The sequence below is a fragment of the Halichoeres trimaculatus genome, unplaced genomic scaffold, assembly GCF_033239565.1.
Source record: "Halichoeres trimaculatus isolate MK-OKI-2021-1 unplaced genomic scaffold, fHalTri1.1 fHalTri1_scaffold_6, whole genome shotgun sequence".
NCBI classification, from domain to species: Eukaryota; Metazoa; Chordata; class Actinopteri; order Labriformes; family Labridae; genus Halichoeres; species Halichoeres trimaculatus.
Window position 1 is genome coordinate 26,342,139 of NW_027437184.1, and position 23,484 is coordinate 26,365,622.

The 23,484-nt window shown below is 39.8% G+C and overlaps 1 protein-coding gene across 4 annotated transcripts in view; it reads left to right on the plus strand.

Annotated features, from left to right (window-relative positions):
- The first annotated feature begins 1,490 nt into the window (after positions 1-1,490).
- Positions 1,491-23,484, plus strand: part of mark4a (MAP/microtubule affinity-regulating kinase 4a) — a 48,337-nt gene continuing 26,343 nt past the window's right edge. For all 4 annotated transcript variants that reach the window (XM_074671728.1, XM_074671727.1, XM_074671730.1 and 1 more), the window contains exons 1-3: positions 1,491-2,116; positions 10,081-10,278; positions 13,301-13,354. In XM_074671728.1, the coding sequence (XP_074527829.1) occupies positions 2,063-2,116; positions 10,081-10,278; positions 13,301-13,354 (306 nt within the window). In that variant the 5' untranslated portion in view covers positions 1,491-2,062. The remainder of the gene's footprint in view (positions 2,117-10,080; positions 10,279-13,300; positions 13,355-23,484) is intronic.

A 23,484-nucleotide genomic window follows, 5' to 3' on the forward strand; every position in this document is an offset into this window, starting at 1 on the left:
CAAAAGGGAACTGTGAGTTGAGGTCAGTCTGATGACAGTGGGACTCCATTAAAGAGAAAATCTGAGTTTAATACAACTTTTAACCCAAACATATAAAGATAAGCTGACAAGAACACTCCAAGACATGCTGATACTCAATGGTTGCTTTTTAAATATATATATTTGCCAAACATTATTCAAAGTTCTTCGGGATCTTTGGTGCTCTTATACATTAGTATCATCTTGTTTGGCATAACAACAGTCTAACTATACCTTAGTCTGTTTAATACACTGAAATGTCTGCAATGTCTGCAATGTCAAAATAAATAAATAAATAAATAAATAAATAAAAATTATATATATATATATATATATATATATATATATATATATATATATATATATATATATATATATATATATATATATATATATCATTTTATACATCTTTCATTCTTAGTTCTATATACATAGCTTATTCCAACAAGTCTGGGCCTCTTTGCATTTTTCATTTAGTATGTTATTAATCTATTTATTCCTTTAATTATTTATTCATTTTAATTTATATTGTATTGTATTGTAATGCTGTCCATAACTACAAAAATAGTCTTACTTTACTGTTCATAAGAAATCTATTACCTCCAAATTTCCCCTAGGACTAAATGAAGTATTTCTAATTGTGATTCTGATTCATTACATATTCTTGAGAGACTTGTGGTTTAAAATTGTGTAAATCCAAATACAAAATTCGCCTCAGTCAGTTATTCTTCTCATGTTGCATAACAAACAGACATTGTTATAAGAAGTCATTTTTACGTCAAAACCTTTCTTTTTTTACAGAAATTGATAATTCATATCATATATTAAAATTAGGTTCAGATTGTGTGTTTTCTGAATAACCTATATATATATATATATATATATATATATATATATATATATATATATATATATATATATATATATATATATATATATATATATATATATATATATATACGCTAAATACGCGTATCTTAGTGTATTTATAGGTAATGGTATTAGCACTGTGATCATTACCTTGGATGATTATTTCCAGCTTGTCTGTGTTTACTGTCAGTACCAAACAAACAAATAAATAAACCATTCACAAACACTTCCACAACTGTATATCCTAAATAAAAATAAATAAATAAATAAAAATAAAAATCAATAACTGAATAAAATACAATTTATGAGAGAATCAATAAAATGTATTGAATGGCTAAATGAAAATTATGAAATAAATGGCTGAATTTAAAAAAAAAAACATCCAAATAATTAAGTAGCTGAATGAATTAATAAACAACGGTAAACTAATTAGTAATTTAATTAAGAAAGTTTGCCTTATCCAAGACAAGGCAAACTTGTCAAAAGAAGAAAATATATAAAACCACTGAAAAATGTATTTTTAAAAAATATATAATAATGGGGCTTTTACTTTGAAACCTCAGTCCGGAAGTCGTGTCTGCTTGCGCTCCAGCACACTTGGTGTTGGTGCGCATCTCACCGACCGGGAATACCGATTTGTGAACATCTCGGCCTGATCCCCGCTGCACCGTGAAGCCGTGTTTTCTGCAGGGGGAGCGGGGTGCGTGGCGGTGGCGGGGTTAGAGTGACAGATCATCGGTCAGTGTTATGACAGACGGAGATGGGGATCAACCTGGTGGAGCCGTGTTTGTTTGGTATGGCGATATGAGGCAAAGGGTGGAGAGCCGCCACAGAGACGCTGGGCTCCGGCCAAACATCACCGCATTTTAGCACCTATTCGATGCTCGGGATTTGCATTGCATTGCATTTGCTGCATCGCTGATCGGCCTCTGTTTCTGCACGGTGCATGGTGGAAAATGCAGCCTGTTTGAGGACACCCTCCCTCTAGATATTCGCTGCTGCCATGACAGGCAGAGGTCTCCTCTCGACCGCGGCTCGGCCGGCTGGGGAAGAGGCGGATTGATTCGGGACGGTGGGTCTCATCCTCGGATGTTATTGTGTCTGTGGAGCCTGAAAACATCATCCGCGCGAACACACAGTGAATCTCACTCAGGGAAAAAAGCAAGAAAACAACATGTCCTCTCGATCTGCATTACCGTCTGGGAACGACAGGAGTACTGGAGACCATGTAAGTGCAATTACAGCCTATAGCCTCTGTCTGTTTGTGTGCATGCAGAAGGTACATCGTGCATCCCTTATGATAAAACCTCCCCCTAAGTATGTGTGGCCTTTTGCATCCTCTGTGCATGTTCACGGTTCAGATGAGGGTGTTATTTTTCTTCATTAGGTGACAGGGCTCTGGGGGTGATATTAGACGGATGTTAAAGCAGAACAGGCTCTGTCAAAATGGGCTAACCTTGAGTGTCTGCGCAGGGAAAGAGCTGATGGCAGGCAAACAGCCCGGAATGAGTCCATCCGCATACGATAACACTCGGTGGATATGCGCAGAGAGCCTGAAAACCAGCCGTCACCTCTGATTATAAGGCTGTGGAGAGATAGTGATGTCACATTATACTCCCTGCTGCTGCTGCTGCCGCCTATATAAACGTGCATGTTCGTGCATGTGTGTGAGTGTGCGTGTTTCCCCTTCAAATTGCATGGGTGGGTCGCGCGCATTGAAGGCCAAAATAAATGTATAGAGAATATCTGGGTTGTCGGTATGAAGCGAGGGGGGATTACTGCGTAAAATGATGTGCAGTCCGTTGCTGCGCAGCCTTCAAAGCGCCCAACCCCACAGCCAGTGGGTGTCAGACAGCAGCGCCATACGTCCAGAGCAGAGGCCTGCTGCTGTACAGAGAAGATTCATTCATGTGAGACAGACAGAAAATAACACATTTATCTATCCAGCTATTCTTCTATTCAGTTATTCTATCCATCTACCTTCTCAGATATTGCACTGATTGACGTTGCATTATGTCATTTCTCTCCCCTAAACAGTAATGGCAATAGTCACCCCTCCCTCCCCATCTGTTTGTTAGCAGAGCTTTGAACACAGAGGGATGGTTAAGCCAGTACATGTGTGTGTGTTATCATGTGTGTGTTTAAGAGCTACATGATGGATGATGAATGTAGATCTTCCATCAGAATGAGTCTGATCGGCTGTGATCACTCCACAAATAAGCCATGAGGAGTGGATTGACAGAGTGAAGTGATGTGTGATGTGTTGCCATGTTGGCACAGGTGAGGCCTTACAGTCTCGATGCACTCCTCTTCCTCACTGTGTTGCACTCCTCTTCATCCACCTGACTGTTTAGAGGTGGGGGTTCAAAAAGGTGGGGCGTGAGAACAGGGATGGAGGCATGTGATGGAGGGGAGTGTCTGAGGGTGGGGCCTCAGGCTGTGTGGTTGTGTTTGTGAGAGCAGGATGACATGCTGGGGGGATGGAAGTGTGATGCCTCAGGGCCTAAAACAGGCCAGGGACCACTGTGCCGGCATCTGCTCCTTTTTTTTTTTTTTTACTCTTCTTCCTATATCTCGCTCTCATCTCAGCCATTCTCCACCGTCTTTGACCCTTTCACACCTGACATCCTCCCTCCTCCATCTCCTGGTTTTGCCATTCATTTCCCTCAACCCCCACATGGTATTCTGTTTTTTCCTTTGTGCTGTTGCTTGACATGTAACATTTAAAGGAAATGCTCCAAATGACTACATCTAACAAGTATTTCCTTAAATATTGCAGTAATTTATGTTACAGCTTAATCACTGTTTTCTTAACCCCAATTTTTAAACCACTCCTCTTGTCAAACCCATGGCTGTAAAACAGTAGACTGTCTGAAATCTGGAAATTTACAAAATCAGCAAATACCAAATGCTTGATATCGTTGCTTGGAGTCACCTGTGATTCATCAATTGAAATAATTGGCTGAGTCTGTCTTTGATTGATGAATGGATTTCTAATGGCATCAAAAATCAAACTTTGGATGAAAAAAATGCATGTTTTGTCCTTTTTTTTTCTCTACTTGCATGCTTCCTGACTCAAAACTATCAGTGCTAGCTCTGAACTTAATCACTGCAGCAAAACAGTGCCCAGATGTATTCTGGTCCAGTTCAAGGTGGTAAAAAAGCTGCAGAGATCCATCAGTTTACCTATGAGTGGGTCAACAGAAAACAAGCTGCTCAATGTTTCGTGAACGACAGATCGTTGTCCTGATTTTATTCCAACATATAGCAAAAATGTTTTAGATCCAGCTGCCTTCAGCCCTGCAGCTCTTGTTGTTTTGTCAGTGAAGAATCTTTGGGTTTTGAACTCCTGGTTAACAATAAAATCGGAACCCAAAGTGTCACCTTTATACCATTGTCATGCTGCATGGAGACGTCCTAAACTAGGTGATTCTCTGACCCCGAGAAACAAGAACCAGATGCTACCAGTGTTCACAGTTGACCATTTGTATAATTTGAATAGCTCATGCTACCGGAATTCCTTTCTTCATTTTTTATCACTTTTGCCAGGGCCTGTGCTGGCTGTAGCCTATTGGAATATTGTTATGTGAAATAGAATTCTGACCTGGCGAGACAGGACATCCTCACAGCTGACTTTCACCAGATCCTTGTTCAGTCCGTCTCCATTTTGCCATGGCTTCAGAGCTGATTGGGTTCTGTTATAGTCAGTGTGTGTTGGCTTTTGGCTCCACTACGTTGGGTTTCTTCTAGGGATGGGTACGAGTAATTGAATACTCACTGTTGACCCTAGTAACTGTTGTTCTAGTAACTGCACTACTTTTGGCAACAGAACCTGAACAAAACAACGTTACATGTGTGACCCAGCTTTTTGTCTCTACCTAACCGAAGATACTAGGTAGGGAAATAATAATTAAAAGGATACAAACTTGCGAGTTCTCCGGCCACGGCTTCAGCACACCAAGCCAGAGTTCAGCAAATCAACTGTTTTACGGCAGCAACGGAAACTCTCTAGGAACATACTATTACACCAACAGCAAAAGCTTAAAAAATGCTGCACCTGCAACATGTCAGTCAACAAAAGTGATGTCTGCAAGTACTTTGGCAAAAACCATGAAGCTAATGTGCAGTGAAAGATATGTGGCATTAAAGTTGCATGCCATATAATAACTAGCTTGATGCTTAAGCACATGAGCTCAAAGGACAACGAAAAAATAGCGGAGACAGAAAACAGGCAGTCCTGCATTACATCAATTGCTAGCCCTGTTAGCCCTGTTAGCACATGTCGTTGTGACGAAACCAGAGTGAAGATTAGCCTGCCATTAATCAAAGTGGTAACTGGAGATATGCTCCCATTAAGTTTTGTGGAAGCAGTTTGTTGAGCCGGAGCACGAGCCACCACCATGGAGAACAACATCTACAAGAGTGAAAAAGATGTATGTTAAGTCTTTAATTATGGTTCGGGTGGTCTGTGTCCAACTTAACTTTTTACAGTTAAAAAATATTAATGATAATCTGCAAGTACCCAAGTATTCCTTCATTAGATATTTAGAGTAATCGAAAACAGGAATCGCTGTAAATTCCCATCCCTGGTTTCTTCTCCTTTTCAGTTCTTACAATCCAGATCTGTCCATAGCAGATAAATGAGACTGCTAATTTCTCTCTATGCTGGAGCATGAAGCATCAATCAGCAACCATCAATCAGATCAGATAAAGGAAGTCATGCTCATAAACAACAACTAAATATCTGTTGGATTTTCAGACTAAAACACCTTATGTTGATGCTATGGTATGTAGGGATGGGTACTGAATTAGGTACTTTTATAGGTACCGACTGAATTCTGCCAAAAGTACCGGGTACCGATTCATGGAAAATCAAAAGGTACCATGTTTAGGTACCTAAATGCATCCTTGTGACTTTGAGGGACTGGAAGAGTCGATAATTTTCCATGCTGGCCACGAACACAGCATTGCAAGGTTATATATTGAATAATAAATATGTGAAGTTAAAGAAATTTGAGATTTTATTACTACTAACTTTTACTAAATTGACATTTTTATCACATGAACACAAAAAAGTACCGGAAATTGGTACCGTTAAGCACCGATAACGATTGGCAGGTACCGGGCATTGGTACCGTATCGGTTCAATTGTGAAAGGTACCCATCCCTAATGGTATGCTATGCTATGGATGGTGTTTGACTTCAATAAAACCAAAGGCTGTCAGGCTGAGTAGAGCCAGGCAGGAGTCAACAGGTTAAAGGTTTTCAGAGGCCAGTGAGGACGACATGGGCGAGGAGTAGCTCATAATGGAGGCAGAAGATAATGATACAGTTATTAGTGCCTGAAGATGATACTCCATCCTGTGCTCTGAAAACGCCGCTGGTAGGTGGGCTAGAAGAGGGAGCACAGAGCCAAACCACCGCAAATCTGGTTTAAGTTTGGGTGCAAAGAACCTGCGTCTAGAACTCAAAAACATTTCACTGAAAACTTCAATTTACAGTTAAATCCAATGTAGACCCCATTTAGCTTAGTTGTCCAAACTCACATTAAACCACATACTTCTACTGAAGGTGAAACAAGACATTTGCAGGAATTTTCAAGCATGTCTTTCCTCATTTAATTTTCTTCTTCTGTCCAGAGCTTAGCAGTTGACACACCTCGAAACATAAGTTTGGCAAGTGTTCATCTTTTAACATTGTTTCTATAATCACCTCTATTTCCGGTACCCTTAATCTAGTGTCAAGTCTATTGACGACCAATGTGCATTTTACCGTAGACTCAACAATCTATTGCATTGTCATGTTTACATCTGGGTATGTTTTTAGTCCATACAAACAAAGTTTTCTCCATTAGTAACAAAATAAAATCTAAAATGAAAAAACTCAAAGTAACTGGACAGATTGTGCACTGCAACACTAAAACACCAATCGTTGATTAGCAGACCAATGCAGTGTGATTTTTGGTTCGATTATGTTCCAGTAAGAGTGAAATAAGGCTCAAAATGCTTACATTGAGGGTATGGCTGTCCAGGATGGGCTGGTTGTAAATGTGGCCATCACTTTTAACCAATTTCTGTCAAATCTGTTCAAGATTTCTTAATATTTGAAGTGTAGGCAGAAACTTACCAGCCTTGATGCAAACCTAGCATGTTTGATGACTCATAATCTCAGCAGTTGTAGAAGTCCTCACTGGACTTGAGCTCGGCGTCCCGGGAGGACTCAGTGTGTCTAAAGCAGCCAGTTGGACTGTAAATAGTGACCAGAACACCAAAAGAAAAGGGGAAGAAAGAGAAAGTCAGAATCTGGCTTAACTCTAAGCAATGAAACAGAGACCACGCATTAACTAAACCAAGAAAATGTTTATTCATCACAACAAGTGACAAACTAAGGGAAACAAAACCAGATTTGAAGCCAGTGGAGAGAGAAAGTTTACTAATTGGCCAAATGATGACTCATTCCCTCTCCTTCCTTTTATTTTTGCATTTGACATTATGAAGAACACTCTCAAGATCTTAAAACAGTTTTATTCTTCAGACGAACTTTTCTGTGAACCCATGAACACCTGTAAGATAAGGCAACTTTAGGCTGCTCGTCTTCCTTGTATAACACACACAGTATTTAATACTTTGTTAGACTTTTAGCTTTTCATCACATACAATTTTGAGACGGCAGCTTCATTCAAATGTTTGCACATTAGCCACAAACAAGACTTATATTCTTGCATTATTAAAGTTGCCGTTGCCTCAGATGGAAAACTGTATTTGGTTGATGCCTTGTCAAATGATTTCAGAGATTTATAAAACTTCTGCATTATTTACTGTCATGTTGCACGTCTTGCTTCAGCTCTATTCTGTCTGTAGGGTTTCGTCGTTATTATCAGTGCATGAGTGGAACAGCTTTGCATATCCCCCATGTTTTTGAGGTACCAGCCTCTTAGCCGGCACATAGCTTGATCTCATCACACAATTTAGATTTTCCTTTTTTATGCCCATGTGAACATATGTCGTATGTCAACTCATATTTTTGACCAATAAAACAACCCAAGCTCAGACTTGAAAGTTGGAAGTGGCTGTACGCTGCTGCTGGCTTTGGTTGCCATTTTGTGGTTGTTTGGTTTAGTGAAGCCCTCGTCCATACAACGTGCAAAACACGCACAGCGCCCCCTACTGGTCAGGAGGTGAATCAATTCAGAGGATTTGCTGAATCGATATTGAATTGAGTCGGGAAATATTGCAATGCATTGAATAATTAGTATTTCTACCCAACCATACTTAAAGCTCTATCTCTGGATCCTATCAATCAATATCTTATTAAGATGAAAACTGCTGAATCAAAAAATGAAAATAAAAAAATAACTCCATTAGCCATAGGAAATGTGCTGTGTTTCAAAGGCACTGTTCAACATCTTCTAACCCCTTAAAGAGCTGAAATATTACATATCTTATTCACTGCAGACTACATCCACACTACACTTTCACATTGATGGCAGACGCTGCTATGGAAGGCACCTTTCTGTTTTAACTTAACGATTAACATACTGCTGGCTCAGCTACCAAAGTACCAACTTCATACTGACAGCGTTTGGGACAACATACGACAGTCCTCAGGATATTTGGATGATGATGTAGGGTAAATCGAGGAAACCAAATCTGAGAGTAAATATTAGCTACAATCACAGTTTCATGTCTAATTGTGATTCATATTTTTATTATGTATGTTTTACCAATAACTTTCTTTTTTATTACATAAACCAATCAATCAATCAGTCATTCAGCTGTTACTTCTACTCGAAAGATCAAAAGAAACCATTCCTCATTCACAGTTATTGAGCCTTTTAAAAGATAGACAACAAAGCTCTAACAGATTCAGATGACAGGTGGATAAAAGACCTTTAAAATCAACAAACTGTGATTTGATACAGAGTTATGACAATTAGATGAGGGAGAGATTACACCATGTAAGTGTCATGTAAAAAACTAAAATGTACAAACGTAAGTGAGCTCAATGATTTGAAATGGAAAAAATAAACTACATAAATAAATGACTTCATTAAAGATATAGGATAGTGGGGATAGCTAGTTTCTTCAAACAGCTTCAGTTGATAAGCGTTATATCCAGAGCCCTGTCTTACAGGTAAAAAGTTCACATGCTGAGTGACGAAGCATTGCTTTCTTATAGAAAACTATCAGACTGTTGTGGTGAGGTGATTATAACTAGGGATGGGTACCGAATTAGATACTTTTATAGGTACCAACTTAATTCTGTCAAAAGTACCAGGTACTGATTCACGTAAAATCAAAAGGTACCATGTTTCGGTACCTTAACGTATCGTTGTGACTGTGAGGGAGTGGAAGAGTAGGAGATTTTCCATGCTGAGCATGAACACAGCATTACAAGGTTATATATTGAGGAATAAATATGTTAAATTGAAAAAGATTTACATTTTATTATTAAACAAATTGATATTTTTACCACATAAACACAAAAAAGTACCGAAAATTGGTCAAGTTGATTACCGGTACCAATTGCCAGGTACCGGGAATCAGTACCATATCCTTTCAAATGTGAAAGGTACCCATCCCTAAGTATAACCGGTAATAATTATATCACACTAACAATGAGTTGTGATGTGTGTGCAGTCCTAATGTGCACTTCATGAAGTGGGAGTTATAGTAGCTGTGGCTCAGTAGTAGAGCAGGTTACCTCTTGATCAGAAGTTTGGCACTTTGATCTCAGCTACTGGAGTAAATGCTGAAGTTATTAAAATCAAGATACTAAACCCCATATTGCTCCTGGTGGCATAACCAGCAGTATGTGAGTGTGTGTGTGAATGGGATGAGCTCATACTGATGTTCACTAAGTGTAACACCCTCTGAACGGGTGAAGGTGACATGATGTGAAAGTGTTTCTGGTAGTTGGAGAGACTTGAAAAGCTCTTTGTCTGAACAGCCAACACTGAAAAAGGTTTTGGAGAGTTCTTTGGTGAGCGGGGATGGTAACCAGCTTTAAGAGTCAGGACCTACTAATCAGATTGTTGATTGGCCTTCGTGAGACTGTCGGTGCACCTCACTGCAGGCAGTCCTGTAGCTCCCGCACCCTGCTGCAGCTGCTCTGTTTGATACTGTTGAGATCTGTGTTTTCACTGTCAATGACCCCTCTCTTCTCATCAACCTCTTCCACATTGTCTTCCAGCATGTGTCCCTGGGGTCCAGCCGGGCAGACAAGGCCACCAGTCAGTCCAGCCGCTCGCTGGGCGCCCGGTGCAGGAACTCTATCGCCTCCTGCTCTGACGAGCAGCCGCACATCGGCAACTACCGCCTGCTCAAGACCATCGGCAAGGGGAACTTCGCCAAGGTCAAGCTGGCCCGCCACATCCTGACGGGCAGGGAGGTGAGACACAGGGCAGCAGAGGCCTGAGGGGGGAGGTGGATGAGTAGATGAGAGAGGTTTAGAAAAGTGAAGTAGTGCAGTTCTTGATGCTGGTTGCCACTGTACACTGCATTGTCATATTTTCTGAAAACTCATTCTTATCATCATAAAAAAGTAATCCTCCAGACACCTCCAGTGTGCACTCCTCAGCCTGTATGTGTTGGTAACATCATTTTGGTAAATTAACCTACTCATCAGCAGATGTGTAATATCTTCAAGGAATCAAAGAAACTGCAAACTATATGAGAGAAATGATTTAAATGTTCTGAGGACAGTATTAATGTGTCTTTTAATAAAGCTTTATAGATCTGTCAGACACCATTAATACCAACCAGCAAGATAAAAGGTAATTTATTGATTGCACAGTCTGAATACTTGCCATCCTCTTAATGGACTTCTTGAATTTATAACTGTGTAATAACTAAATGGAAAGAAGGATCTTGATAAAAATGTACCTTCAGTTTAAGCTTATAAGATTTTGGAGAACAATTTTTATTTCTTAGGGTAGTAAGACAAGAAAATAAACAAATAGCTTGTCTCACAGTACATATTTAACCGGACAAAAATGGATAAGAATGGACCAGGACTTTTTTTTTTCAACTGTAATTAACCACTGAATTTTGAAAGCTAACCTCCATTTATCACATTTAAAACAAATTGTTTACAATTTCATTATTTCTCATTTTTTAAACAGTGCTGGTTTCCATTAGAGGTAGACTGATATATCGGCCGGCCGATATATCGGGCCGATATTTGGACATTTGTCTCTATCGGCCATCGGCCGTATTTTCTTTTAAAAAGCCAATTTTTGATCCGTTGTATAAAATGACGCAATTTTTGATCAGGCACAAAAAAGATGAGCACCTCAAACTTGTGGAACCACTTGGATACATTACATACTTTTGTTCAAATTATATTAATAAGTTTAAATTTCTTTTTTGACATTTTAAGAAGAGTGTGAATGTTTGCTACTGCTTGTTACATTGTGTGTTTACTCAGACAAAATATTTCATTGTTTTGAAAGCTGAATAAATGTTCAGAGGACTGGACACGACTTGTTGTAATAGATTTCTTTTAGTTGCTCAGAAATTGCTGCGTTTCACAAAAATGTGATAAATATATATTTATTTAACAATCGGCCTGAATATCAAATTGGAAAAATCGGCTATGCATATCGGCATTGGCTGCCCAAATTTGGAAAGCATCGGCATCGGCATCGGCCCCCAAAAAACCCATATCGGTCGACCTCTAGTTTCCATATATTTATCATTCTGTATTTTTACATATAAATCAAATGAATGCATTGAATTGTACTTTCTGATTTAAATTTTAGACTATTTAAAGATATTAAATATAAAGATATTTTTTTTAATTAATGCTGCAATCACTGACTTAGAGGAAGGAAAGAGCGTATACAGATCCAGTATCTGTGAAACCTTGGATACTTAAGAAAGTCAGTCATGTTACTGGTCACAACATGCCAGCCCCAGGACACCCCCTAGACTTTTATCACCGTGCTGCCTTCTGTGATGTGGTTGCCACTGATGAGCTCCACCTGTATGCTTTGTTCATAGGTGGTACCCCAGACCTGAGCTACAGAGGTGCAGTGGTATCACCATTTTCCTCCAGTGTTGCAGCAGCTAGAGTGGCTTTATTCTTCTTTAGAAAACCGGTTCCTGTTGAGAAAAAACATTGATAAGTAATGTTTAAATCCATCGACATCATTAGCCTTCATGCGAAACAATTCCCTTTTCAATTCTTTACACTATGCCAGAAATGCCAGACCTTACATCAGCTAGTCTGCAGCATCTTAGCTTAGCAGACGATAACAGTCTCCCAAGAAAACTTTGATTCAGGATTTTCTGCTTGAGATTTTACTGAAGAACTGAACACAAAGTAATGTACATTACTCTCCCACAAGATATTCATTTTCTATACACTGAACATGGTATAAATCTCCTCAGTTACCATGAACGGCATGAACAAATTAACGCTAGCTTGATGCTTATGCATATTGGAAATTGCGCCAATATGCTAGCAATTAGCATACACTGGTATAACTTCAGCTTCAGAATGGAATTTAAGCTTTCATCACAGAGACATATCACAGCTACTCTTTGGACAGAAAACTTAAAATGTCAAAAAACTAACAGGCAAAAAAGAGAAAAGTTTTGTGCAGACTCATGGCTGACTTCATAACTATGGAAAGGTTCCAAACAACTTAAACAACTGTGGTAAACACTTCGAGACACTAGATGGCCTACTTCAGTCAATAACACACAACAAAACAGCAAATGTCATGAGCTTTGTCAATGAAGTTGACAAAGAAAACTTGTAAAGCTAGTTTTGGTACAAAGAAAATTCACAGGAGGAATAGATAATGGTGTCGGTATCAATAAAATCTTATCAGTACCCATCCCTAGATTGGAAATATTAATTATTTCATTTAAAAACTTTCACATCCAGGCTTATTTATGAGAGGATTTTATAAAAATCAGTTGATGATGAGCAGAGAAGGTGTTGGATTTGATGAAATCGTCTTCACACTCCTTTTCAAATCAAATCCACAAAGTGTTTGACTCTTTCTTTTGAGCTTTATTTTCACTGCAAGAGATTTTTTTTCTCTCTGATTTTCTAAATTTTTATTGTCCAGTGACCCTTGATCAAATTCTTTTTGTCTGTTTTTTTTTTGTTCTTGTTTATCAGTTTTATACCCAAATAAGGGCAAACCCTGAATGACTCCTCAAGGTTTAAATTAATTTTGAACTAATGCAAACTGATCTTTGAAGTTTAAATACATAGGACATAGTGTAAGTTTTCTGTTAAAATCTGAAAAACTTTGATGACGGATCAGAAGTGCTGCGTTTTATGGGGTCATGAAGAGGATGTTTTTGGTGTTATTGGTAGAAGTGGTACAGTTTAGTTAGCATCACGAGCACAGAGTAGCTCTCTTCTTCACAGCTTTTCTTTGTGTCTCCACCAGGTTGCAATAAAAATCATCGACAAAACTCAGTTGAACCCAACCAGCCTACAAAAGGTGAGTTTGACCTGTTGCTGCATCATCACAAAAGTGAAAGTTTAATGAGTGCCTCATCATTTAAAACCCTGATTCTCCATGAGTGGATACCGGGTACCAGATATGTGAGTGGTTCAGTCAACAAAGACCTCCTGTGATGTAGATTTTGAAGGTTCAGGTTCATCCTCAGCTGAAGGAGAGACAAAGCCAGAGAGAGATGGAGTTTGTGGGATGTGATGCTGTTTGGCAGGTGCTGCAGACTGGATAGGCGAGAGAGGAGACCTCTGCTCCAGAGATCATCTCTCGTCTCTCTCTGAGTTAATCTCCGCCCTGAGAGAAGTGACTCATCTCAGAAACTGCAGCCTAACCAACCCGTCGTTCTGTCTGTGTTTGTTTTCTTAATTTGTCTTTCCTGGACATGTTGCTGTGGCTTTCAGGTAGAAAACTCCATCTCTTTGTCGCTGTGTGGTGGTCAGGGAGTTTTTTAGGTTTGGTGCCTTGAGGGAAATTCAGGAGTGTTTCACAGGGTGGAGATTTCATTGTTTTTTTCCAGCTAGGCTGCAGAATGAGTCTGATTGGTGTGTTTATGTACTGCAAAGATGGACCCTTTGCAAAGTAATAAAGTGAAGCCAAAATAATTGGTCTCTGGTGCTAAAACTAGGTGGTGATTTATTGCAGAACAGACAAGCTGTGCATTTAACAGTACAACGTATAACTGTCAAGCTGGTACAGTCTGTCGCAAACTAGATTGTCACATGGGTTTTTAGGAGACACTCAAAGTAATGTGAAGTACATTTGCCTTTCCTCCACTGCACTGAAACTTGCTGCACACTGTGCTGCGGGAGACAGACCAGTTTACCTTGGTGAATGGTTCTGGATCCAAAGGATTTATTTCCTCTTTTCAGGTGAAATAAGGAGCAACTGCATGTGACGTGTCACACACCATAAAATTTACACAGCCATGAGCATGCAGGGCAAAGAATCACAATCCTCATATCATGTGTTGTAGATGGTGCCATCTTGGCTGTTCACAAAAAGGTTGAAGCATATGTGAACTAAGAGACAGCAGATAGCTCTGATTGGTCCTGCGATTGGAGGGAAATTTTTTAGAATGGCAGCTTCTCCGGATCCATCACCAATGAGTATAAGCTAACTGATGGGTCTGGTGTTGCCAGGCTAAATTGCAGGAGCTGAAGAGCTGTCAATTATGGTGTTACTTCAATAATAACTAATAGGCATTCAACCTAGCAGGATAATGACCACTCCAACCCAAAAAAGGGGCTTGACCATAACGTAACTGGTTGGCCTTCCTCAGTATGCGGTTCGTGTACATTTGAACATACAGCAGGTGAATTTATCAACCCCTTGAGAACTGACGTAAAACTTTGACCAACATGTTTAGGGATGGGTACCTTTCACATTTGAAACGATACGGTACCGATGCCCAGTACCCGGAGATCGGTACTGGTACTCAACGGTACCAATTTCCGGTACTTTTTTGTGTTTATGTGGTAAAAAATATCAATTTGTTCAATAATAAAATATATATTTTTTACAATTTAACAAATATATTCTTCAATATATAACCTTGAAATGCTGTGTTCATGTCCAGCATGGAAAATCGCCTACTCTTGGACTCCCTCACAGTCACAAGGATGCGTTTAGGTACCTAAACATGGTACGTTTTGATTTTACATGAATCGATACCCGGTACTTTTGACATAATTCGGTCGGTACCTAAAAAAGTACCTAATTCGGTACCCATCCCTAAACATGTTAGACCAAAGGTGATACTGACAGACTATGAGCAGTGTGTTTATATATCAATGGTAAAGTCCCCCTACTCTGCACTTGCTTTTTAAAAGATGTCTGAACTTTTTCTCAACAATTAAGAGTTAAATTAAAGAAATCAAGCTCCAATACTGTCAAACCTTAAATTTTATTTTACATCAGTCCTTGCTCTGAAAAAGAATCGCCACCCACAGGTCAGGATTATCGGATGGGGGGAGAGCACATAAATCAACAAAATAAATACTGTCCACAATAAAAGACCATGTTTTAGAGAACAACTTATTTGCCCCCACAGAAGGAGGAGCTTTCAGTGTTCTGGCTTTGCTTTTGGGGAGCTATTGTGCTGTCCATCCTTTATGCAGCTTACAGGCTTTTTGTGAATGAAGGTCAGAGGCAGAGCAGTGGACATTTTGGATTCAGCAGCCACAAGAGCAGCTTCAGAGATAAGATAAGATTAAATAAAATAATACTTATTGTCCGATTAGTCTAAAATTTGTTTTGCAACATCCAGTTCATCCAACAACACAATGTCCCTTACATTTAAAATAAGAGTATCACATTTGACATGTCATAAAAAGTCAAAAAGTCCAATCATACAACTACAGTCCCAGCACAAATAAAGTCTCAATACAAAAATCTCCAAAAACTGTGTCAGATGTGTTAGTTTAACAAAGATATAGAGAACATATAGGAACAAATGAGAACTTCTCTTTCTTACGCTTTGGCACCTCAGACATCTCCCTGATGGTAAAAACTGATCCTCCTCATGGAGCACATGAGAGGAACCTTTATGATCTTGTCAGCCAGTCTGAGGGTTTCCTCGGAGCAGCTGCTAAGAAAGCATTTCTGAACACTCTGCCCCACCATTTGTGAACAGATATTCAGCAGCCCAAGGATTCTTGTTTTTATCTGGGCTAAGTGACACAGTTTCCCATCACTCAGATTCAGGAGCTGAAATTGTTCACATCTGGACTGGTAGGGATCCAACATGGCTGAAGGGAAGTCCTTTTGATCATGGGCTCCCCTGTGTCTCTACCTTGTCTCCGCAAATCAACCAGGAGCTTTTCTGTTCAGATGTAGTTTTGAAGCAAGATCAGTGAAAAAAACTTACAAAGAGAAGAGCAAAAGAGTCAAAGGATGCAGAGGAGCATTCAGTCAACCCATATTTTCCCAGAATGCTCCTCACATGTAGGCCAAAGTGTCTCCCTCATTTAGCTGTAACTCCTTTTGCTCCTTCCTCTTTTTTTTTTTTATCTCTTTCTACCTCCATCAGCCTGCGTTAGCTCCTCTGCCTGTGGGCAAGAAGTGAGCGGAGCAGAAGGATCAAATCAGGGATGAAGTAATTGCTCTTTGTGTGGTGTTTGTGCATTTTAGTTTAACTGGGAGATGTCTGCATGCCTTTATACATAAGATGTGAAGACTAGTGTGTCTTTGAAAGATGTAGCATGGCCACAGAGGTTTTTTTCAGTGCATGAAAGGGTGAACCCCATTAGTTATTTCAGCCGTACTGCTGGAAATATTACGAGCAACAACAGCCTCCTCTACACATTTATACACCTGAAATTTTCTAGAGCTGTTTAAGAGTTCTGCCTCCCAAGTTTTATAAAGTTGTCACGCAACAACAGTCTAAGGATGTTTCTTGCATTTTGGCCTCTTGTGTACATGGAAATAGTGTTTTAGATGACCTGAAACTTTTGGAAATGGCCACAAGAGTGTTTTTTTTTTTAAAACGCAAGCAGTAGTTTTTAGTGGAAACACTGGTGTCACGCTCCATTTTGCACATGCAACAATACAACATTCCTGTTGTTATGATTGTTGTGGACTACCATATTGTGCTTGTGCTATTAGCATTCACCAGATGACTACTTCAGCTCTACTTCGATGGAGATCTACTAAAACTGCTTCTGGACAAAACAGTTAAAGCACCAACTACAGGCCTGGCATGCTTACTGCAGCATTTTTTGGTCCCTCAGTGTTTCCAAAAAATGCAGAATTTTTTCATTGTTTTTTTTTCAGTTGGGGTGAAATGTTTGCATGTAAACTGTGCCTGACTTGCTGCTCCAAAGAGAAGAAAAAAGCTTAGAAAGAAACAGAAAACATCTAAAATGTGTTGTTTTTAAACATCTTAACACAGCATCACATAATCCACGGGCTAATGATGTCTGACAAGGGCTCGCATCAGCAGTGTCTGGTTCTGCTAGATTAATCATACACAGGCTACAAGGAACCTTTTTATCAAATGCCTAACTGCCAAAAAAAGGGGCAGACTGCACCATTTTATTAGCTTCCACCATTCACCTGTGCTTGTTTAAATCTGGGTAGTAGAGGATTAGAGCATTATAAAATAAAGGCAGTGGCCATTTGGGCCTGATGAATCTATAAGTAATTCTATTGATAACTAGCAGTGTTAAAAATGCTTTATCATTTAGTGGACTAGACATTGGTATCTTTTCTGTTCTTGTCTTGATAATTACTCCTCTCCCCTGAATCCAGGTTTTAACATGTTAAGAGTTACTTTTAAAGTATTTCAACTATTGTAACATTAAACTCAGTTTGAGACATTTTTGACTGTATTTTTATTCTACACTCCTTACACTCTTCAGGCCTCATTCGGCAAAAAAAACACTCTACTGGCACACTGCTTTAACCTCAGAGGGGCGCCTGACGTGGCCAAAATAACAAATATTCCTCACTGTAGCATAAAAGCATAAAACAGGGGTAGGTAACCTTTTCCATGACTGGAGCCACTTTAAAATACACTCATACCCAAAGTGCCAATATGTACTTCTTTTGAAAAGTCATGGATAGCTGATGGGAAAGTCTAGTTGAATGGTTTCCTTGCTTATCAATGCAGTGAGAAATGGTGTAACCTCTCCCATTGCCTGTTTTTTTTACAGTACAGAAAGTTTTGAATGTGTTGTTTTGTTTCGCAAACTTTGCTAACAATGGTTTTATGTTTGATCTCAAAAAGACACTGCCCACTTGATATCCTACAGACCACACTTTGACAGCACAGGCTGCATACTCCCTTGACCAACTATGCTTAAAGGATAACTGATACTTTGTTTGTTTGCCATGATAACGCTGCTAAATGCATTTGCAAGCTTGCAAACTGACCTCACAACAGATTTATGGTGACACACTTGCAGAACACATTTGTGCACTTGTAGCGTCATGATTTAAATTTATTATTCAACTTTATTTGGTCAATTTTTATGTAAGAACATTTATACTGTGCTCAGTTTCTTCTGAAGTGTTAAATAGAATAAAACACAACAGTTTTATTGTTTTTTATTTTAATTTATTTATTTTGTCTTCTGCCTCATTGTAATTTTTTTGCACCGTGCCAACATAAATAGACTCATGTTCCAGCTATGGCAACAGTGCCCCAGATTGCCTACCCCTGTCATAAAACGAGGAACACTTTGAGCTTTAAATTTGAAGCACTTTTTAAGTTTAATGCAACTAGTTGTTTTGTTTTTTTCCCACTCTGTCACTATTATGTTTTGTCTTTATTCAATCTTTTCCTGGACCTCTGAGCTTCATAGACCACTTGACCTGCCTGACAGTGCAGGTACACTAAGGACATTCTGGGACCATGTTGCTTGGTCAAACAGGCAGTGTCAACATCAAATAAGCTACAGATGGAAGATGGTCTGTTTTTTCCCCATATCTGGTAGTAGCCTTGTGCCTGACTCTAGGTGGAGTGACCATTTCTGGCATTCACCCAAAATACCAGATTACCGGCGAGCCTGTCCAACTGCAGCTCCATCAGCTCACTTTCAGTTGCCAGTGGCAAAAAAAATCCAGTGAAAGCGAGTGTTTTGGCAGGGTTATTACTGAACAAGCAGCAGACATATCAGCCCACAAGTGTAAATGCATGCACTCGAAGGCCACATGCATCATAATGAAAGCAGTGACCTTGTGTTGTTGCAGCATTATCAAGGCTCTGAATACAACATCGTCATTGTTTTCCTTCCTGTCGCTGTCTGTTGCCCTTGTGAATACTAGCTTTCTGTAATCCCGATACTTTGACTCATCACATTTCTGCAGCTTATCATGACTGGAAATAGATTACGTTTCTCTACCTCACCTGGCTGGATTATTAGCTTCAGAAGTTATAACCCTGCTTTGTATTTTATCCAGTAGCAATAGCGGTAAAAAAAAAAAAAAAACAGTGTTTGAACACTGAGCACAAGGCTGAAGAGAGAGAAGAAGGATTGGCCACTGGTTGGAGAGAATACTCAACAATTGGCCAGTGATGATAGCAGGCTTCTTTACATACCCGTGGGCTAGAAAAATCCTGAGTAGTTGAGACATGAAAGAGCCCATATTAGCATAATCTGGACTGTAATGTATGTAGAGGGGGGTGGGGGAGGGAGATGTATTGTATAAGATGAGTATAAGAGGGGGGAGTGAAATCACATATGAGAAATTAAACCTCAACATCCAAGAGGAGGGATTTGTTTAAGAGGACATATTGTATCACAGCAGGAGGTTCCTTTAAACGACCTCTTCAAATGAACACCATGAAGCAGAGTTGTGTATTTTTATTTTCCTCTCCTATGTATTATTTTAAAAGTCCAGGGCTGCTCTCAGGCTGTTTAAAAAAAAAGTCCCTTCCCTCTTTTTCTGAGTGGCCCCAAGATTATAGATTTGAATTTCTTTCCCAACCACCCAAAAGCTCCTCACAAAAGCTTTAAGCTATCCATGTGAAAATCAGTAAACACTTTTAAGTGTTCATTTCCCTCAACATAAACTTTCAAAATCAGCAGCTTTGCTTTAGATTCAAATCGGTTAAATAAGTGAATTTTTTATGTATAAAGTTCACCTTTGATTAGCCGTAGCCAAACAGCCATCTCTGATCTTGAGGAAGCAGCCTACAACTCCTCTGGATTACCAGGTCTCTAGTCTTTCATTTTCTCCTTTGACATATAATCCCCAGACTGTCCGTGGGGTTCAAGTCAGGCCAATTGGCTTGACCAATTAAGGGCAGCAATATCATGGTAAGGGAAGCTTTGTTAAAAGTTTTGGCGCCGTGGGCAGGAACCAATTCCAGGAGTACACCAGCTGCATCTCCAATCTGTCTCAGCTCTGTTGAGGGTTGACTGCCAACTCACACTGGCTGGGTATGCAGTTCAGCACCTTGCATGACCACCAGACAGCTGGAGTCTTGAGACCAAGGAGTTCACTTCCCACTCCTTTGATAAGCCGCTCTTCATTCATGTTGGGCTGTAAAACCTGAGACCTGTTGACTCCTGGCCCGGCTGTGCTCACTGTGTCAGTCCGTTGTTGTTAAAATCAAGCTAAATACGATCTACTTTTGACATAGTCTGTTTTATTTTGAAATTCACTGGCTGTTCTAGGTAGTTTCAATGCATGACTTCCTGTCCCGCTTGATGTGCTCTACAGTGAATTGACACGTCCCAGCTCCAGCGTCTGGCAAAAATAAGATTGTTGCGTATCTGCTGCAGCCTGCCGGAGCAGGGATGCAGCAGGACCACAATAGAGTGGACCCAGTGTTAACTGGAGCCAGACTGGAGATATATCTGGTGTATTTTGGCTGTAATTCCTGCTGGAAAAGGAAATCAGCATCTCCATTTAGATTTTTTTAGTTTTTTTTACTAGATGAAGGCATCAAGTGCTGTGAAGTTTTCTGGTCAACGGCTTCATTGACTTTCAAGTTGTTTAAACACAGTGTACAAACACAAGCAGATCACATGGCACCCGGAATTATCACTTTACACTGGAAATTTTACACTTAAACTTAAGACACTTGAATTCTGTGCCCCCCTTTTCCACACCCTGGGTCCTTGATTTTGACCAAAACACAAAATTTACTCTAAAAGAGCACTTTCTACCACAAAGCAACAGTCCAGCTCTTTTACTCTTCAGCCCTGGAAAGACTCTCCTGTCGTTTCCAGCAGGGCAGTGGCTTGGCTTTACATATGCAACAGTTGTGTCTGTTTTCCCAAACACGTATGAGCGTGTGGCTCTTGAGGCCCTGACACCAGCCTCAGTCCCTCCCTGTGAGGTGCTACTGACTCAACTTTTCCAGACAATCCACTCAAAGCTGCAGTTCTCCCTGCTCGTGCACCTTTTCCTACCACATTTTCCCTTTCACTCAACTTTTATATAATAATATGCTTTGAAACAGCACTTTATGAACAGTCAACCTTTTCAGCAATGACTTTCGTAGGCCTGGGTCCACGATCATCTTCTGGACGATTGTCAAGTTAGCCGTCTTTCCTATGATTATGGTTAAACGTTCTGGACTAAAATAAAAAAGACTGTTTTTGAATAGTAATTTTCTCAAAGGGTAAAACCTTTTTTAATACATATATTTTTAGATGAGCATTGTTACAAAGCCAGTTGGAGGCCATAATTATCAAAATGAAAATGGAAAAATGTTCAAAACAGCTTGATGTCCAGTAAAATCAAGTTACACCAGATGATAATGAAAGTCTTCATCTTCATGATATTCTATTTTTTTTTGATGTTGCTAACGATTATTTTAGTAATCGATTACTCTGACAATTATATTTATGATTAATCAATGAACTAGGGAAAAAAGGATGAGAATGCACAATAGTAAAATTCGCAAAACCAAATGTGTTGTTATTTTACTTAATGACTACTTTTTGCTTTAAGATATATGCAAAGAAAAAACATATTTGAACATAGTTTAAGATAACCAGATGCTACATTTATGAAGTATAACAAATGAGCAACAGTTTGGGCAAAATAATGGAAACTACATTATGTCATCAGATTAAAAGCTTAGTGGGCCAAAAAGGCAAATAAATAAAAATGTGTCCTCAATCTTTTCATCTGCAGGTCAAACAGTTTACCTCCTCTGCCCTACCACTATCTGTAGCAGCTAATGCTAATGCTAACGTTAGTTTAACGAACTCCTCGAGGTTTTCAAACAGGTCGACGATTTAAGAAAAAGACTAAACGAGTCCTAAAAGACATACCATGCGTTTCACAACATACAAAGGAGTGTATGTGAGATTTTGTAGCTCCTCACCTCTCTGCTGAGCTCCCCGGCTCGTCATCGATGAACCCAACATGTTTGCGTTTTAAGTGCTGGGTCATTGAAGTCGTACTGCCGTCATTAGGGTCGTTATTGTCAATTAACACGCTGTGTGCTTTTACTCAGCGTGAAATACTCCAAAACTCAGATGTTTTTTGGTTTTCTCCGGCTCTGCCGTTATTCCCGTGTTCACTTTTTTCCCTCACCTGCCGGCTCGGCTTCTCCTCCGCCACGCTGATCTGTTTACATGTGACACATACAGCCCCGCAGCCCAGGTAACCTACACTCCAGTCCAGTAGGTGGCGGTAATGCACCTTCAGCTAGTTGCCAACCGCTAAATAATCCAACAAAAAGGAAGAAGACAAATAAACTGAAGACAAACTAACAGTCATGATGCAACAGTGCATCGATTATGGAAACATGTTCTAGACGCTTTTACTAATCGATTTTTATCAATTTTATTGATTTGTCGTTGCAGCCCAACACCTAAATCTAGTCCAACATTTCGTTGTAATCCCAGTTATGAATGTAAGCATTCAGTATTCCAACAGTTTCAGCATCTCTTCTTATTTTTTATCATTTTGTCAGTAGATAATTCTCCTTTGGTATTCTCATACTGTTATGTTGGTGGCTCGTTTTCATTAGTGGCTGAGAATTGCGTCATAAAGGATAATGATCATTATTATCTTCTGCTTTGTAAAGGAAGGTCAAGTGTCTGGTGTGAAGAGGGATAATAAAGGAAACCTTTCCTCATCATACAGAGTTCCTGCACCTCTCACCACGGCTGACACGCTCAGATTGTTTCTCTCAGTCAGGAACCAAACACAACTTTTTGACTGCAGTCCAGGACAGAGCTCTTTTTCCACAGATGTGAGTCCACCAGCTTTACCGCGGGATTACTATTTATTCACTACTCATGACCCGAGCATGGGGATTGTTTGTTTTGACGGATCTGACCGCTCAACCCCGGCTGTGAAGGAATTAACTGGGACGCCTGCGTGATGAGACGCTCTGGCGGCACTACGTATCCCAAGATCCCCCTCTGGCACAGCTGGAGAAGCTGGGAAAAAGAGCCTGGTCTTAATACCTGGGTCGCTATGGCAACAGTGACGTTGGGGCACAGCTAGAGGAGCAGGCGGTGAGGAGGAAATGAATGAAGGAGGAGATACACACTGGAGGGAAGAAGAGAGGGGGAGGATGGAGGAAAGAGGATGGTTTCATGTTGTCTTAGTGTAGGCTCACAGTGAGGGGAGAGTGTCGCGTTTTTTGCAATGGCCCTTTTTTTTTGTAAAGAGAGTGTCTAAATGTTATAAACATAAAACCA